Source organism: Nerophis ophidion, linkage group LG25 (genome assembly GCF_033978795.1).
Source record: "Nerophis ophidion isolate RoL-2023_Sa linkage group LG25, RoL_Noph_v1.0, whole genome shotgun sequence".
Lineage (NCBI taxonomy): Eukaryota > Metazoa > Chordata > Actinopteri > Syngnathiformes > Syngnathidae > Nerophis > Nerophis ophidion.
Genome location: NC_084635.1, coordinates 12,850,238 through 12,868,800, shown reverse-complemented (window position 1 = coordinate 12,868,800; position 18,563 = coordinate 12,850,238). Strand labels below are relative to the sequence as shown.

At 41.4% G+C, this 18,563-nt stretch overlaps 1 protein-coding gene across 9 annotated transcripts in view; it reads left to right on the top strand.

The window, feature by feature from the left end:
- The window catches only part of neo1a (neogenin 1a), a 479,989-nt gene that overhangs the window by 364,779 nt on the left and 96,647 nt on the right, over positions 1-18,563 (top strand). For all 9 annotated transcript variants that reach the window (XM_061887530.1, XM_061887535.1, XM_061887537.1 and 6 more), the window contains exons 9-10: positions 6,004-6,158; positions 13,988-14,136. In XM_061887530.1, the coding sequence (XP_061743514.1) occupies positions 6,004-6,158; positions 13,988-14,136 (304 nt within the window). The remainder of the gene's footprint in view (positions 1-6,003; positions 6,159-13,987; positions 14,137-18,563) is intronic.

Genomic DNA, 18,563 nt, shown 5'->3' with positions numbered 1-18,563 from the left:
ACAAGCACGGCTTACATAGGGCAGCATGGTGAGACAGGGGTTAGTGCATCTGCCTCACAATACGAAAGTCCTGAGTAATCCTGGGTTCAATCCCGGGCTCGGGGTCTTTCTGTGTGGAGTTTGCATGTTCTCCCCGTGACTGCGTGGGTTCCCTCCGGGTACTCGGGCTTCCTCCCATGGAACAGGCAGAGCTTATATAACGTAATAGTGCAAAATCAACTTTCAAAAAACAAACGAAAAAAAATCAGTGGTATATTAAATAAAATTTAACCAAGAAAATGAATGCCTCTTTTCTATTTGCAGCCTTCTGGGGTAAATACCAACATTAACTTTTTCCACAGGCTAATAAATTCGAAAATAAAATAAAAATGAGGTGGGCGGGGTTTGGAGGTAGCGGGGGGTGTATATTGTAGAGTTAGTGATGCAAAGGGTTCTGGGTATTTGTTCTGTTGTGTTTATGTTGTGTTATGGTGCGGGTGTTCTCCCGAAATGTGTTTTGTCATTCTTGTTTGGTGTGGGTTCACAGTGTGGCGCATATTTGTAACAATGTTAAAGTTGTTTATGCGGCCACCCTCAGTGTGACCTGTATGGCTGTTGACCAAGTATGTGTGTGTGAAAGCCGCATGTATTATGTGACTTGGCCAGCACGCTGTTTATATGGAGGAAAAGAGGACGTGATGGCATGTTGTAGAGGACGCTAAAGGCATTGCCTTTAAGGCATGCTACCAATATTGTTGTCCGGGTGGAAATCGGGAAAATGGTTGCCCACGGAGATTTTCGAGAAGGGCACTAAACTTCGGGAGTCTGCCGGAAAAATCGGGAGGTTTGGCAAGTATGAGTATTAGTGGTGAATGTGGTGTTACCGGTGGGCCAGCTCTAATGTTAATTTGATATTGCCTCAAGGGCCAAATGAAATTAAACGGCGGGCCAAATTTGGCCCGCGGGCCAGAGTTTGACACCCATGTTCTATGGGGTTCAGGTCAGGGGAGTTGGCAGGACAATCGAGGACAGTAATGCCATGGTCAGTACACCAGTTACTGGTGGTTTTGGCACTGTGGACAGGTGCCAGATCATGCTGGAAAATTAAATCATCATTGAGATAGGATTTTTGAGTTTTCTTAAGCTGTATGCCATAATCAGCAAAATTAAAATAATAAAATGCTTGCAATATTTCAGTTGATGTGCAGTGCATTCAGAATGTATGACAATTCCACGTTTTTAGTTTCATTACAGAAAATAAAGGACTTTATCACAATATTCTAATTTTGTGAGACAGTCCTGTATAGGTATATATAATATATATATATATATATATATATGTATTTTACGGATGTAACGGTACACAAAAATTTCGGTTCGGTACGTACCTCGGTTTAGAGGTCACGGTTCGGTTCATTTTCGGTACAGTAAGAAAACAACAAAGTATTATTTTTTTGTGTTATTTATTTACCAAATTTGTAAAAAAAAAATGGCTTTATCCTTTTAACATTGGAAACAATTTAATAATTCTGCCCACGTTACTGCCTCAACGTGTTGCTCAGATTAAATAAAATGACAAAACTTTTCTTCTACATATAAAAAGTGCAACATTAAACAGTTTCAAGTCAACTCATCATGCTTAATTTATTACAGCATTTGGGAAGCCTGTAGTTGATTTTTATTAGGTAAATGTTATATTTGTATCAACATGTGATAGCAGGGACCCTGCCATTCAAAACTAGGCTGCTACATTACTAATGATTAATGTAACTATAGCTGAAAAAATAGCACAACAGCAATAGGAGAGACTATTTATCCCTGAACACCATGGAGTTCATGTTGGCTTTATGATGCACTTACATTATTATATCAACTATCAGAGACAGAAACTCTTCATTTAATATGATGTCCTTTTTTGCTGATTCAACACCTCAATCAACACTGTCCGTAACACACACCGCAGAATGAGCTAACGTTACGCTAAAAATTAACTAGCCTTTACCTAAAGCCAGGACTGCGAGTAAGCTTAGCTGCAGTTTGTTTCTAGAAGATCAATGGGCTCATATTGATGTGAATTGGAAATGTTAAGTATAATTTGGGGAGAGTCCACTGCTCACCTGCTAAACACATATCTGCTCAACGCTGAAGCGCTGACTCCATGCGCTCTGTATACGCACTTGCGATTGGCTTGTTACCGCTACGGTTGTAACCAATCAGATGGTTGTGTGGGTGGGACAATGCTGGGTGCTGTGTAGGAGACGGAGGCAGAACGGAGCGGAGCAGCTTGTTAAGACTTTAGCATAGGCGACTTCTTTATATGTTCGTGTGGAACTCGTTCGGTACTCCTCCGCACCGAGCCGAAACTCCCGTACCGAAACGATTCAATACAAATACATGTACCGTTACACCTTTAATATATATATATATATATATATATATACAAATACATGTACCGTTACACCTTTAATATATATATATATATATATGTGTATATATATATATATATATATGTATATACATATATATATACATATATGTATATATATATATATATATATATATATATATATATATATATATATATATATATATATATATATATAAATATAAGTTGAAAGGATATGCAAATTATTGTATCCTGTTTTTATTTACGATTTACACAACGTGCCAACTTCACTGGTTTTGGGTTTTTTAATTTAACACTTAATTTAGGCCAAAAAATATGCTTTAAAAATGTTTTTAAATCTGCGATGTAGTGAAGCCGTGATGTGGCAAGGGACGACTGTAATGTCTGGTAATGCTTGCATTTCATATAATGTATATCTAGTTACTCCATAACTGACAATAAACCACCACATCATATGTGTTGAAATATGGTGGAATTAACTACAAAAGTACACTTCATTCATTAACGGTGTTACAAAAAAGATCAGTTAGAATAATACATACAAATCCTTTATTTATTGAATCAAAAATACTGAAATTCCATGACATAGTGAATTTGCAAAAAGCTAAATATATACACAAAGCCAACTATAACCTCCTACCCAATAATTTACAACAATTCTTCTCAAAAAAAGAGGAGAAATATTATCTCAGAGAAAAATGTAATTTAAAACATTTGTATGCACATACAACACTTACGACCTTCAGTATGTCTGAATGTGGAATTATATTATTGAATGAATTAAAGGCCTACTGAAATGAGATTTTCTTATTTAAACGGGGATAGCAGGTCCATTCTATGTGTCATACTTGATCATTTCGCAATATTGCCATATTTTTGCTGAAAGGATTTAGTAGAGAACATCGACGATAAAGTTTGCAACTTTTGGTCGCTAATAAAAAAGCCTTGCCTTAACCGGAAGTAGCAGATAATGTGCGTGTGACGTCACCGGTGTGAGGGCTCCTCACTTCCTCACATTGTTTATAATCATAGCCTCCAGCAGCAAGAGCTATTCAGACCGAGAAAGCAACAATGTCCCCATTAATTTGAGCGAGGATGAAAGATTCGTGGATTAAGGAAGTAAGAGTAAGGCACTAAAAAAAAAAAAAAAAGCGACGGCGGCGGCAGTGGTAGCGTTTCAGATGTAATTAGACACATTTACTAGGATAATTCTGGAAAATCCCTTATCTGCTTATTGTGTTACTAGTATTTTAGTGAGATTAGATGGGTAAAGTCATACCTGAAAGTCGGATGGCTGCGGTGAACGCCAGTGTCTCAGAGAGAAGCCGATGAGGAGCCAAGATCACAGCTGCCTTTTTGACAGCTACAGGAGAAGGTCCTATAATCCACTGAAGTCTCCGGTAAGAGCTGACAATTTTCCCATCCAAAAACTTGCTGAGTGATGTAGAGAAAAATGTTGGCTTGACCGCTCTTTGTTAAAGCTTCACAACAAAAACAAAGTAACACCGGCTGTGTCTCGGTGCTAAAGACAGCTGCAATACACCGCTTTCCACCAACAGCATTCTTATTTATAGTCTCCATTATTAATTGAACAAATTCCAAAAGATTCAGCAACACAGATGTTAAATTACTGTGTAATTATGGGATGAAAAGAGACAAGATTTAGCTGTAAGTGGTGCTGAGCTAATATGTCCCCTCCAACCAATAACGTCACAAACACACGTCATCATTCTGGACTTTTTCAACAAGAAACTCCACGGGAAATTTAAAATTGCAATTTAGTAAACTAAAAAGGCCGTATCGGCATGTGTTGCAATGTTAATATTTCATCATTGATATATAAACTATCAGACTGCGTGGTCGGCAGTAGTGGGTTTCAGTGGGCCTTTAAGCAAAGCGATCAAACAATGTCCTAATATGATCAACTTCAGGAAACTCTTCAAACGTTGTGTTTACAAAGTACGAAGAAGAAGAACCATGACAGACATTGTCCATTTATTTCATCCATCCATTCATTCATTCTCAAATTACTTATCTCATCATACGAAATATGACTTACTCCACTAATTATTTTTTATTAAATCATTATTATTAATTTATTTATTTATTTTTATTGTGATTACTTATGGAGTATATTGTGAGTAAATCGAGAACAGTAAGTGAACAAAAAGTTTTAGCAACTGTTATCTAAAAGAAAAGGGGTAGGATTAAACAAGCTCTGCTTCTTCCTACTCCTTTTCGAACATGTTGAAAAGAAAAACCGTGAATTGTGATGTATCATGTTGTATGCTTCTATGTTCGAAATAAACTCAAACTCAACCCAACAACTCAACATTCAAGAGAAATTCGCAGAGTTGTCATCTGATTGGTGCCGAACTGCAGTTCATAGTCTGTCAGTACTATGAAGCTGCCCTTTAAAGGCCTACTGAAATGAGATCTTCTTATTTAAACGGGGATAGCAGGTCCATTCTATGTGTCGTACTTGATCATTTCGCAATATTGCCATATTTTTGCTGAAAGGATTTAGTAGAGAACATTGACTATAAAGTTCGCAACTTTTGGTCGCTAATAAAAACGCTGTGACGTCACGGGTTGTGGAGCTCCTCACATCCTTACATTGTTTACAATCATGGCCACCAGCAGCGAGAGCGATTCGGACCGAGAAAGCGACGATTTCCCCATTAATTTGAGCGAGAATGAAAGATTCGTGGATGAGGATAGTGAGAGTGAAGGACTAGAAGAAAAAAAAAGGCGAGGGCAGTGGGAGCGATTCAGATGTTATTAGACACATTTACTAGGATATTTCTGGAAAATCCCTTATCTGCTTATTGTGTTACTAGTGTTTTAGTGAGATTAAATGGTACCTGAAATTCAGAGGGGTGTGGTGACCGCCAGTGTCTCCGGTGGGAGGAGGTAAGAGGGTCCGCAGCTCATGTCTACGGTAAGAGCCGACTTATTACCACAATTTTCTCACCAAAACCTGCCGGTTGACATGTGGTCGGGAACCAATGTTCGCTTGACCGCTCTGTTCCATAGTAAAGCTTCACCTTCGGGAATGTAAACAAGGAAACACCGGCTGTGTTTGTGTTGCTAAAGGCAGCTGCAATACACCGCTTCCCACCTACATCTTTCTTCTTTGACTTCTCCATTTTTAATTGAACAAATTGCAAAAGATTCAGCAACACAGATGTCCAGAATACTGTGTAATTATGCGATTAATGCAGACTACTTTTAGCCGTGATCGGTGCTGGAAGAACATGTCATCATACGCCTCATCGTTTTGCGACGTTTTCAACAGGATACTTCGCGGGAAATTTTAAATTGCAATTCAATAAAATAAACCGGCCGTATTGCCATGTGTTGCAATGTTAATATTTCATCATTGATATATAAACTATCAGTAGTAGGTAGTAGTGGGTTTCAGTAGGCCTTTAATCTTGTGCCCAACACGCTGATGCCAACGACCATGCAGTTGTCTGATGATAACTTTTAAAGCTACCACTGTGAGTGTGAATGAATGGTTCCTGTTAACGTAGGGCGGGCCAACATATTTTCTCACCCATTGCATGTAGAGATGTAGTGTTAGGCTCATGCCTGTTTATTTGTGTTCACATCAGGGAGCGAGTTGTAAATACAAGCCGACCAGGGGAGATGCAGGTCACCATCCAGAGCCTGATGCCAGACACCAAATATCGCTTCAGGGTTGTGGCCCACAACCTTAATGGCCAGGGAGAAAGCTCTGCAGGGCTAAAGGTGGCCACCCAGGGTGAAGGTGAGGCAAACACATACCTGTACCTACTTGCACACACACACACACATACATTTCATCTGTGTGCTCAGTAAACAGCTAGTTTGGTGGAAACCTGCTGGCTCACAGAAGAAAACAGGATGCACTCGAAAGAATCACACAAATGTGCAAACAAACCCTCACCAGTGCAAATATTCCCTCTTATGCACAAACACTGGCTTCAAACAGACTGCCACCGCTAAACACACTCGCACACAGCACAGCCTTTTTAAGGTAGACCACCCAACAGCACACAAACCCCGTTTCCTCATGAGTTGGGAAATTGTGTTAGATGTAAATGTAAACGGAATACAATGATTTGCAAATCCTTTTCAACCCATATTCAGTTGAATGCACTACAAAGACAAGATATTTGATGTTCAAACTCATAAACTTTATTTTTTTTTGCAAATAATAATTCACTTAGAATTTCATGGCTGCAACACGTACCAAAGTAGTTGGGAAAGGGCATGTTCACCACTTTGTTACACCACCTTTTCTTTTAATAACACTCAATAAACGTTTGGGAACTGAGGAAACTAATTGTTGAAGCTTTGAAAGTGGAATTCTCTCCTATTTTTGTTTTATGTAGAGCTTCATTCGTTCAACAGTCCGGGGTCTCCGTTGTCGTATTTTACGCTTCATAATGCGCTACACGTTTTCGATGGGAGACAGGTCTGGACTGCAGGCGGGCCCGCACTTTTTTTTTACGAAGCCACGCTGTTGTAACACCTGTCTTGCTGAAATAAGCAGGGGCGTCCATGATAACGCTGCTTGGATGACAACATATGTTGCTCCAAAACCTGTATGGACCTTTCAGCATTAATGGTGCCTTCACAGATGTGTAAGTTACCCATACCTTGGGCACTAATACACCCCCATACCATCACAGATGCTGGCTTTTGAACTTTGCGTCTTTAACAATCCGGATGGTTATTTTCCTCTTTGTTCTGGAGGACACCATGTCCTCTGTTTCCAAATATAATTTGAAATGTAGACTCGTCAGACCACAGAACACTTTTCCACTTTGCATCAGTCCATTTTAGATGAGCTCGGGCCCAGCAAAGCCGGACATGGTTTCAGGGTGTTGTTGGTAAATGGATTTGGCTTTGAATAGTAGAGTTTTAACTTGCACTTACAGATGTAGTGACCAACTGTAGTTACTGACAGTGGTTTTATGAAGTGTTCCTGAGCTCATGTGGTGATATCCTTAACACAATGATGTCGGTTTTTGATGCAGTACCGCCTGAGGGACCAAAGGTCCGTAATAGCATTGCTTACGTGCAGTGATTTCTCCAGATTCTCGGAACCTTTTGATGATTTTACGGACCATAGATGGTAAAATCCCTAAATTTATTGCAATAGCTCGTTGAGAAATGTTGTTCTAAAACTGTTCGACAATTTGCTTACAAAGTGGTGACCTTTGCCCCATTCTTGTTTGTGAATTGCTTAGCATTCCATGGAAGCTGCTTTTATACCCAATCATGGGACCCACCTGTTGTCAATTAGCCTGCACACCTGTGGGATGTTCCATATAAGTGTTTGATGAGCATTCCTCAACTTTATCAGTATTTATTGCCACCTTTCCCAACTTCTTTGTCACGTGTTGCTGGCATCAAATTCTAAAGTTAATGATTATTTGCAACAACAAAAAAATGTTTATGAGTTTGAACATCAAATATGTTGTCTTTGTTGCATATTTAACTGAATATGGGTTGAAAAAGATTTGCAAATCATTGTATTCCGTTTATATTTACATCTAACACAATTTCCCAACTCATGGAAACTGGGTTTGTACAATTTATTTCCTCAAGAGCTGCCCCTTGTTTACATGAAAGGTGAGAAATTATTTTAATCTACATTTAAAGTACCACTAGAGTGGGAAAACAAGTTGACTTTATGTACTTAGTTGTGTTTCATTGTATCCATTAAACCACATCCAATTGTATACGTCTGCAAAGTACTGTATTATCCGGACTATAAAGTGCACTTAAAATCTTTTTTTTTTCTTTCTCAAAACTCAACATTGCGCCTTATAACCCGGTGCGCCTAATGTAAGGAATCCGTTTTTGTGGAGCTTACCCACCTCAAAGCTATTTTATCATATGTGTGACCAGTAGATGGCAGTCAAACATAAGAGATAAGTGTAGACTGCACAATGATGAGTCTCAAGTAAACAACGCCAACATTTTAAATGTTCCATTGAAAATATAGAACATTACACACGGCCCTCAAAAATCTATCAAAATGTTTTAGTACGACTTTGGTAAGCTATGAAGCCGCACCGCTTGATGGGTTGTACTGTGCTTCAACATACGAGTATCATTATAGTTGTCAGAGTTAGTTTGTGACGAACCCCAAGATGCAGAGAAGGAGGCAGGGATTTTGCAGGGAAACATGATTGAATCTTTAAATACTAAAACAAGAACAAAACCAAAAGGGTACAAACAAAAAGCGCGCACGAGGCGGATAACAAACTTGGGTATGAACAAACACACTTGGAAACAGGGAACAAAAGACAGCAAGCTACAAACCGCTACCAATTATAGCTTACCGCAACGCTGCATTGACACGACACGATAATAATCCGGCCCAGACTGGATGGGAAGACAGGTCTAAATAGGAGAGGGCTGATTGACACCAGGTGTGGCCAGGTGCCAATCAGCCGAAGCTGAGGGGAAACAGTGCCCAGGGAGAAACACAGGATAAAATAAGAGCGCTGACAGGAAATACTAGACAGGGGAAAAAACTAAAACAAACTGTCAGGGGCAAGCCTGACAATAGTGTGTATAAGATAAGATATATTGTCTGCTATTTTGTTTCACAATATTATGCAAAAGCTACTTTGATTACCTTCTGGTACCTGCTGATCTGTATTTGGGATCAGCGTAAATCCTGAAAAATTGCGTGTTTCCACGCCAACGGCGTAGTCAACAAGCTTCTTCTTTTTCTCTATCGTCTTGTTATGTGACATTCATCCTCCACTGTTGCCATTTCTAATATAAAATAGTGTAAAGTTCCTACTTATATCCGTCAGTAAACTCGCCATGAAAGCGCTTCATTGATTGATTGAAACTTTGATTAGTAGATTGCACAATACAGTACATATTCCGTACAATTGACCACTAAATGGTAACACCCGAATAAGTTTTTCAACTTGTTTAAGTCGGGGTCCATGTTAATCAATTCATGGTAAAAAATAGTGGTTGCATTGGCCGGGAATCGAATTCCTCCCGATTTCCACAACGATATTGGGGGCGCGCCTTAAAGGCACTGCCTTTAGCGTCCTCTACAACCTGTCGTCATGTCCGATATTCCTCCATACAAATGGCGTGCCGGCGCATTCACAGCATTTGTGTGGCTTTTACACACTCATAAGTGAATGCAAGGCATACTTGGTCAACAGCCGTACAGGTCCCACTGAGGGTGGCCGTATAAACAACTTTAAAGGGGAACATTATCACAATTTCAAAAGGGTAAAAAACAATAAAAATCAGTTCCCAGTGGCTTGTTGTATTTTTGGAATTTTTTTCCAAATTTTACCGGTCCCGGAATATCCCTAAATAAAGCTTTAAAATGCCTTATTTTCGCTATCTTCGAAACCACTATCCATTTCCCTGTGACGTCATACAGGGCTGCCAATACAAACATGGCAGTTACCGCAGCAAGATATAGCGACATTAGCTCGGATTCAGACTCGGATTTCAGCGGCTTAAGCGATTCAACAGATTACACATGTATTGAAACAGATGGTCGGAGTATGGAGACAGATAGCGAAAACGAAATTGAAGAAGAAATTGAAGCTATTGCGCGAATAGCTATTGACGCTATTCGGCCATAAAATAGGTGTACCTAATGAAGTGGCCCATAGCATGGCTGCCTTATTAGCATCGCCGGTAAAATGTGCGGACCAAACGATCAGGACTTTCGCATCTTGTGACACTGGAGCAACTTAAATCCGTCGATTGGTAAGTGTTTGTTTCGCATTAAATGTGGGTATCTAGTTTCAAATGTACATACAGCTAGCGTAAATAGCATGTTAGCATCGATTAGCGTAGCATGTTTGCATCGATTAGCTGGCAGTCATGCTGTGACCAAATATGTCTGATTAGCACATAAGTCAACAACATCAACAAAACTCACCTTTGTGATTTTGTTGACTTAATCGTTGCAAATGCATCTGCAGGTTATCCATACATCTCTGTGCCATGTCTGTCTTAGCATCGCCGGCAGACACTCTGGCAAATTCAATGGGGGTCTGGCGGCATATTTCTTGCCAGTGGTGCAACTTGAATCCCTCCCTGTTAGTGTGGTTACACCCTCCGAAAACACACCGACGAGGCATGATGTCTCCAAGGTTCCAAAAAATAGTCGAAAAAACGGAAAATAACAGAGCTGAGACCCGGTGTTTGTAATGTGAAAATGAAAATGGCGGGTGTACTACCTTGGTGACGTCACGTTCTGACGTCATCGCTACAAGACCGATAAACAGAAAGGCGTTTAATTTGCCGAAATTCACCCATTTAGAGTTCGGAAATCGGTTAAAGAAAATACATGGTCTTTTTTCTGCAACATCAAGGTATATATTGACGCTTGCATAGGTTTGGTGATAATGTTCCCCTTTAACACTGTTACAAATACGCACCACACTGTAAACCCACACCAAACAAGAGTGACACACACATTCCGGGAGAACATCCGCACCGTAACATAACGTAATGATTACCGAGAATCCCTTGCAGCACTAACTCTTCCGGAATCTACAATATACACCCCCCCTACCACCAAACCCCGCCCGCCCATCCCCCTCCACCTCAACCCCCAATCCCCCCATGTCCCGAATTCGGAGGTCTCAAGGTTGGCAAGTCTGGATGAGTCAGGTGTGTCTTGTCTGGCTCCGCATAACCCCTAGGGTTCGATCGAACCCAGGTTTAGAACCACTGGTTTAGAATGCATAAAAAAAATACATCCGTCGTCATGTCTTTCATAATGATTGTGAATAGGCAATACCCCCCCAACCCCCCCAAAAAAGTGCAGTCCTCCTTTAAGTAAATAAATAAGTATGACAAAAACAAATTGTCCTTTCGCTCTGCAAAAAAAGATGCGTTTAAGGCCCTCATTAAAATGTTTTGACTGGAGCCTACTTATGAATCATAAAGGAACGACTTAGCGGTGCTCTTTTTCTGGCTTTGTGTTGGAGGGTGCGCCAACTCTTATCTCCATGTATAAAAGAGCCCGTGAATGGAATTTCCCTGATGTCTTTCAGCTCCTGGCAACATTTCATTCACTGTCACTTTCTCATTCAGGCAGTCTCCCTCGCGTTGTCCTTGTTTAGAGGACAGACAGATGGATGAACACACTTTTAGTGCCAGCAAGAGCCTCGCCACCCAATGGGGGATAGCGAGCGAGCGGGGGTGTCGGCTTTACCTGGACACTATATATCCCTCTCAGGTGGCCTCTTCTGTTCCAATCGGAGCTTAGACGTTTGACCTGGGTGCACACGACATAGCTCTTCTTCAGAAGCTGGCTCTAACATGACGCATACGCTTTCAGCCTGTGTGCGCCCTGACAAATGGCAACCTCTCTTTCCTGTCAGGAAAAGCTGTAGCAAATCTGGCAGTGGAGCACTTCAAGCTAAAAGCAGAGTGTTTTGTTTCCCATCCAACACAAAGATAAGACAGGGTTGTTACTTTGCAATCTTGCCTTGTGTCAAAAATGGACAACAAGTCCATGGAGATGCTGCTACACTGTAAAGGTGGAAGTGGAGCCTAATGTCATGGTCAAAAGTTCACATACAGTCGTGGTCAAAAGTTCACATCACATGGACAAAAATAAGACCTTCTGGAGGAAAGTCCTGTGGTCAGATGAAACAAAAATTGAGCTCTTTGGCTACAATACTCAGCAATATGTTTGGAACACCATACCTACCGTCAAGCATGGTGGTGGAAATATTATGTTGGGCCTGTTTTGCTGGCAATGGAACTAGTGCTTTACAGAGAGTAAATGGGACGATGAAAAACGAGGATTACCTCTAAAATCATCAGCCTGGAGGCTGGGTCTTGGGCGCAGTGGTAAAGGATTGGCTAAATCAGGCTAGGTTAAGGTTTTAGAATGGCCTTCCCAAAGTCCTACTGAAATGATATTTTCTTATTTAAACGGGGATAGCAGGTCCATTCTATGTGTCATACTTGATCATTTTGCGATATCGCCATATTTTTGCTGAAAGGATTTAGTAGAGAACATCGACGATAAAGTTCGCAACTTTTGGTCGCTAATAAAAAAGCCTTGCCTGTACCGGAAGTAGCAGACGATGTGCGCGTGACGTCACAGGTTGTAGGGCTCCTCACATCCTCACATTGTTTACAATCATAGCTAGCAGCAGCTAGAGCGATTCGGACCGAGAAAGCTACAATTTCCCCATTAATTTGAGCGAGGATGAAAGATTTGTGGATGAGGAAATTTAGAGTGAAGGACTAGAAAGAAAAAAAAGTAAAAAAAAAAAAAAAAAAGGCGATTGCAGTGGGAGCGATTCAGATGTTTTTAGACACATTTACTGGGATAATTCTGGTAAATCCCTTATTGTGTTGGTAGTGTTTTAGTGAGTTAAATAGTACCTGAAAGTCAGGGGGTGTGGCCACGGGTGTGTTGACGCCAGAGTCTCTGAGGGAAGTCACAAAGCTGCAGCAGGACAGAAGCTCCGCTGATCTGCGGTAAGAGGCGACTTATTACCACAATTTTCTCACCGAAAACTGCCGGTTGACATGTAGTCGGGATCCATGTTCGCTTGACCGCTCGGATCCCTGTTGTGGTTATGGCGGTCATTTACGTTAAGGAAGTAGTTTAACATGTACTTCGGTATCAGGGAGGTGTAGCGGATTTTATAGACTAGGCTCAGTGCAAGTTGTTTTACTCTGTCTTCCAACCTGAGCCAGCCCACTTTGGAGAAGTGGGTTGGAGTGAGGTGTGATCTGGGGTAGAGGTCTAAAAGTAACCGGACTAGCTTGTTCTGAGATGTTTGGAGTCTAGATTTGAGGGTTTTGGAGGTGCTTCTGTACTAGGAGGTGAAAGCGTAATCGAAAAAGGGTTGAATGAGAGTTCCCGCTAGAACCTTCAAGGTGCTTTTGTTGACCAGAGAGGATATTCTGTAGAAAACCAACAAATTGTCAAAAATTCAACCAGAAGCTTGAGAATGGCTACCAAAAGCGCCTTATTGCAGTGAAACTTCTCACGGGACATGTAACCAAATATTAACATTGCTGTATGTATACTTTTGACCCAGCAGATTTGGTCACATTTTCAGTAGAACTATAATAAATTCATAAAAGAACCAAAAACTTCATTAATGTTTTTTTTCAGGGACGGCGTGGCGCAGTGGGAGAGTGGCCGTGCGCAACCCGAGGGTCCCTGGTTCAAATCCCACCTAGTACTAACCTCGTCACGTCCGTTGTGTCCTGAGCAAGACACTTCACCCTTGCTCCTGATGGGTGCTGGTTGGCGCCTTGCATGGCAGCTCCCTCCATCAGTGTGTGAATGTGTGTGTGAATGGGTAAATGTGGAAGTAGTGTCAAAGCGCTTTGAGTACCTTGAAGGTAGAAAAGCGCTATACAAGTACAACCCATTTATCATTTATTTTTTGGGACCAACAAGTATGTTTTCCAATCACTCTTACACAAAAAATTAGAGTTGTAGAAATGATTGGAAACTCAAGACGGCCATGACATTATGTTCTTTACAAGTGTATGTAAACTTTTGACCAGGACTGCAGTTGAGAAAGTGTTTTAAAATCCTGTTCACTTCTGTCACTTGTTTATCAGTCCAAGTGCCCGGCCCGGCCCCCAACCTGCAGGCGGCGTCGAATACGCCAACATCCGTCACTCTGAGTTGGGACAAGCCCCTCACAGGAAACGGAGAGAGCCTCACCTACAAGTTGTACTACACGGACAAAAGCGTTGGCAGTGAACAGGTGAGTTACACACACAGGTGCATAGCACCTTGCATGACATGTTTACCTTTTGAAGGAATTGTGTGCTTGTGATGATTTGGGTCAGAAAATGTATAGATCATAAATTATACTATGAACTGATTAATGTCATTACATAGACGAGAGATGCGCCGATTATTGCCTTTCCACACCCATAGGGTTGTTCTAGTATTGTCCTGATACCAGTACCAAAATGTATTTTGATGCTTTTCGGGTCTTTTCAATACGTTTCTAAATAAAGTAGACCACAAATAATTGCATAATTGGCTTTATTTTAACAAAAACATTTACAGTACTTTTAACATATGTGAACATACAAGACAACTTGTCTTTTAGTAGTAAGTAAACAAACAAATGCTCCTAATTTAGCTGCTGACATATGCAGTAAAATATTGTGTTATTTCCCATTCTATTATTCTGTCAATATTATTAAGGACAAGTGGTAGAAATTCTAGGAATTCAGAATTTCTAGGCGCAGCCAAGGAGTTGAGGGGATCCGGTTTGGTGGCCACGGGATTAGGTCTCTGCTTTATGCAGATGATGTAGTCCTGATGGCTTCATCTGGCCGGGATCTTCAGCTCTCACTGGATCGGTTCGCAGCCGAGTGTGAAGCGACCGGAATGAGAATCAGCACCTCCAAGTCCGAGTCCATGGTTCTTGCCCGGAAAAGGGTGGAGTGCCATCTCCGGGTTGGGGAGGAGACCCTGCCCCAAGTGGACGAGTTCAAGTACCTAGGAGTTTTGTTCACGAGTGGGGGAAGAGTGGATCGTGAGATCGACAGGCGGATCGGTGCGGCGTCTTCAGTAATGCGGACGTTGTATCGATCCGTTGTGGTGAAGAAGGAGCTGAGCCGGAAGGCAAAGCTCTCAATTTACCGGTCGATCTACGTTCCCATCCTCACCTATGGTCATGAGCTTTGGGTCAGGACCGAAAGGATAAGATCACGGGTACAAGCGGCCGAAATGAGTTTCCTCCGCCGGGTGGCGGGGCTCTCCCTTAGAGATAGGGTGAGAAGCTCTGCCATCCGGGAGGAACTCAAAGTAAAGCCGCTGCTCCTTCACATCGAGAGGAGCCAGATGAGGTGGTTCGGGCATCTGGTCAGGATGCCACCCGAACGCCTCCCTAGGGATGTGTTTAGGGCACGTCCAGCTTGTAGGAGGCCACGGGGAAGACCCAGGACACGTTGGGAAGACTATGTCTCCCGGCTGGCCTGGGAACGCCTCGGGATCCCTTGGGAAGAGCTAGACGAAGTGACTGGGGAGAGGGAAGTCTGGGTTTCCCTGCTTAGGCTGTTGCCCCCACGACCCGACCTCGGATAAGCGGAAGATGATGGATGGATGGAATTATTGATAATCATTATCGAAATCGGCGGTATAAAACCCTGTTTGGAACACCCCTAATATAGATTGATAGTAACAGAGAGCAGAGCGAAATAGTATTTAGTGCGCCAGAAATCAGGGTTAAAATCTCAAAGTTTGATTTCCTCCTCCCACCTCACATAAACATTAACTTTAGTTTTTTTTTGTACACTCTAAAATATAGAGTCTGAATTGTCCTTAATTATCTACATCCAACTCTGGTTTATCTCTGTTAATTTTTTCCGGGCCTGACCGTGGTCAATTTATTTCCACTAAGTACAAATTATTCATTCTAAGTCACATATGTTCATAGTTACAGCATCAGAAACCCGTTGAGAATATCCTAAAAGTGTTCTTTAACATAACGAGAGCCCCCTAGGAACGCCCATATAGTCACCTTTACACTTTTTTAATCTAATATAGCAGTGGTCCCCAACCTTTTTGCATCCGCGACCGGTCAACGCTTAATAATTTGTCCCGCGGCCCGGGGGAGGAGGGGATCCCTTTTTTTTTTTATTATTATTATTTTTATTTTTTTGTTTGTTTCTTTGTCATGAAATAGGGACGTTTTTGTCATGAAAAGGGGAGGTTTTTGTGGTTGGTGCACTAATTGTAAGTGTATATTGTGTTTTTTATGTTGATTTTATTGGGGGGAAAAAAAAAAAATTTAAATAAAAATGAATAAATAATTCTTCTGCGGCCCGGTACTGGGCCGTGGCCCGGTGGTTGGGGACCACTGCAATATAGTACCTGTAATGCTGTCTGAGGCTGAGCCAATCAGAGCTCTGATTGGTTTGGTCTCGTCTAGTGGCCAATAATACTGTAGTATTGGCATTTTTCGTTTATTTATCAATGTTTATGCTTGAAAATGCTTAATATAGGCATAAGAAATCAGCAGAAAATGCTTTGACTGTATGTATGTGAGTGTGAATTGTTGTTTGTACGTATGTATGTATGTATGTATGTATGTATGTATGTATGTAGGCATCCTGTGATTGGCTGTTGACCAGTCCAGGGTGCACCTGGCCTCTCAGCCAAAGTCAACTTCATAGGCTCCAGCTAACCCGTGTTCCTAATGAGGATAAACTTATACAAAATATTGATGATTAGGGGTGTAACGGTAAACAAAAATTTCGGTTCGGAGCGTACCTCGGTTTAGAGGTCACGGTTCAGTTCATTTTCGGTACAGTAAGAAAACAACAAAATATACATTTTTGGGTTATTTATTTACCAAATTTGTAAACAATGGCATAACATACATATACACGCAGGGTTAATGTGGTCAACATATATAAAATGAAAACTAAATAAGATAAGGCTCAGAATGGTTTCTTAACAAAACCTTTCGACATATAAAGTGCTTTTTTGATTGATTGATTGAGGCTTTTATTAGTAGATTGCACAGTACAGTACATATTTCGTACAATTGATGACTAAATGGTAACACCCCGATAAGTTTTTCAACTTGTTTAAGTCAGGGTCCACGTTCATCAACACTAAACTGCCTTCAGTTGTTGCTCAGAAGAAATAAAATGACAAAACCTTTCTTCTACATATAAAAAGTGCAACTTTAAACAATTTCAAGTCAACTCAGCCTCAGATTAACTATATGGGCTTATTGTTCTTCCACCATAGAAGTGGGTCAAAATCTAGTTTTAATGCAATACAGCAACCCTCTGCGACCCCGAATGGGACAAGCGGTAGGAAAAATGATGGATGGATGGTCTTAAATGTGCTGCTATAAAAACATTTGTTGTTGCTTCAGCCCTGCATGGCTGGCCGAGGAGAGGCTGCTTGAATGCGGTGTTTGCACCACACTCCTCTTTCTCTTCCTTAAAGCAAGATTGACTTGGGGGTGGTGCCGCTTCAAAGGGGTTAGCATGTTTGACGTGTTGGCAGAAGCATACCCTACTGCTGCTGAACAATGTCAGCCAACCTCCGTCCTCCATTGTTGTATCGCACTGCGAGGCCGAAGTGTTCACCTAAAGGGAGACGTTAACGAGGCACGAGGGTCTTCCAGCTCTGGCTTTTACATGTTGTCCTAGCCCGGTCGCTGATAGCCTGCCTTGTGTTGTGCCTCGTTCTGCATTGTTTACACAACGTGCGGTGCGCTACCTAATATGTCCATGTGGAAACTGAACCGAAACCCCCGTACCGAAACAGTTCAATACAAATACACGTACCGTTACACCCCTATGAATGATCAATGTTAGTTGTGTTGTGAGGGATGCAAGAAGAAAAAAAAGCATGAATTTTATTTTACAGTTCAAAATGTGGCTTCTTTTTCTGCAGGTAGCCTCCGTAGTCCCAGGAGTACAATTCAGCTCGTTAGTTACTGTATTCAGTCAGCCCCAGCGGTTGTGGCATGCAAGCCAGCCGGGCATTAAAAAGCCTTTAATAAGATAATGTATTAAACATCATCGAGTGCATTGAGTAATGATGGCCTCAGCTCTCTGGAGCTTGAGATGAGCCGGTACAAAGTAAAATACGGAGAGGGCTGTGAAAGAATGCACTACGTCAGGGACATGGACCATAACACTAAATCTGAACATACTGTTTAAGGGCCTGCTGAAATGAGATTTTGTTGTTTAAACGGGGATAGCAGGTCCATTCTATGTGTCATACTTGATCCTTTCGCGATATTGCCATATTTTTGATGAAAGGATTTAGTAGAGAACATCGACGATAAAGTTTGCAATTTTTGGTGCTAATAAAAAAGCCTTTCCTGTACCGGAAGTAGCAGACGATATGCGCGTGACGTCACGGGTTGTGGCGCTCCTCAGATCTGAACATTGTTTACAATCATGGCCACCAGCAGCGAGAGCGATTCGGACCGAGAAAGCGACGATTTCCCCATTAATTTGAGCGAGGATGAAAGATTCGTGGATGAGGAAAGTGAGAGTGAAGGACTAGAAGAAAAAAAAAGACTATAGAGTGGGAGCGATTCAGATGTTATTAGACAAATTTACTAGAATAATTCTGGAAAATCCCTTATCAGCCTATTGTGTTACTGGTGTTTTAGTGAGATTATATGGTCGTACCCGTACAACC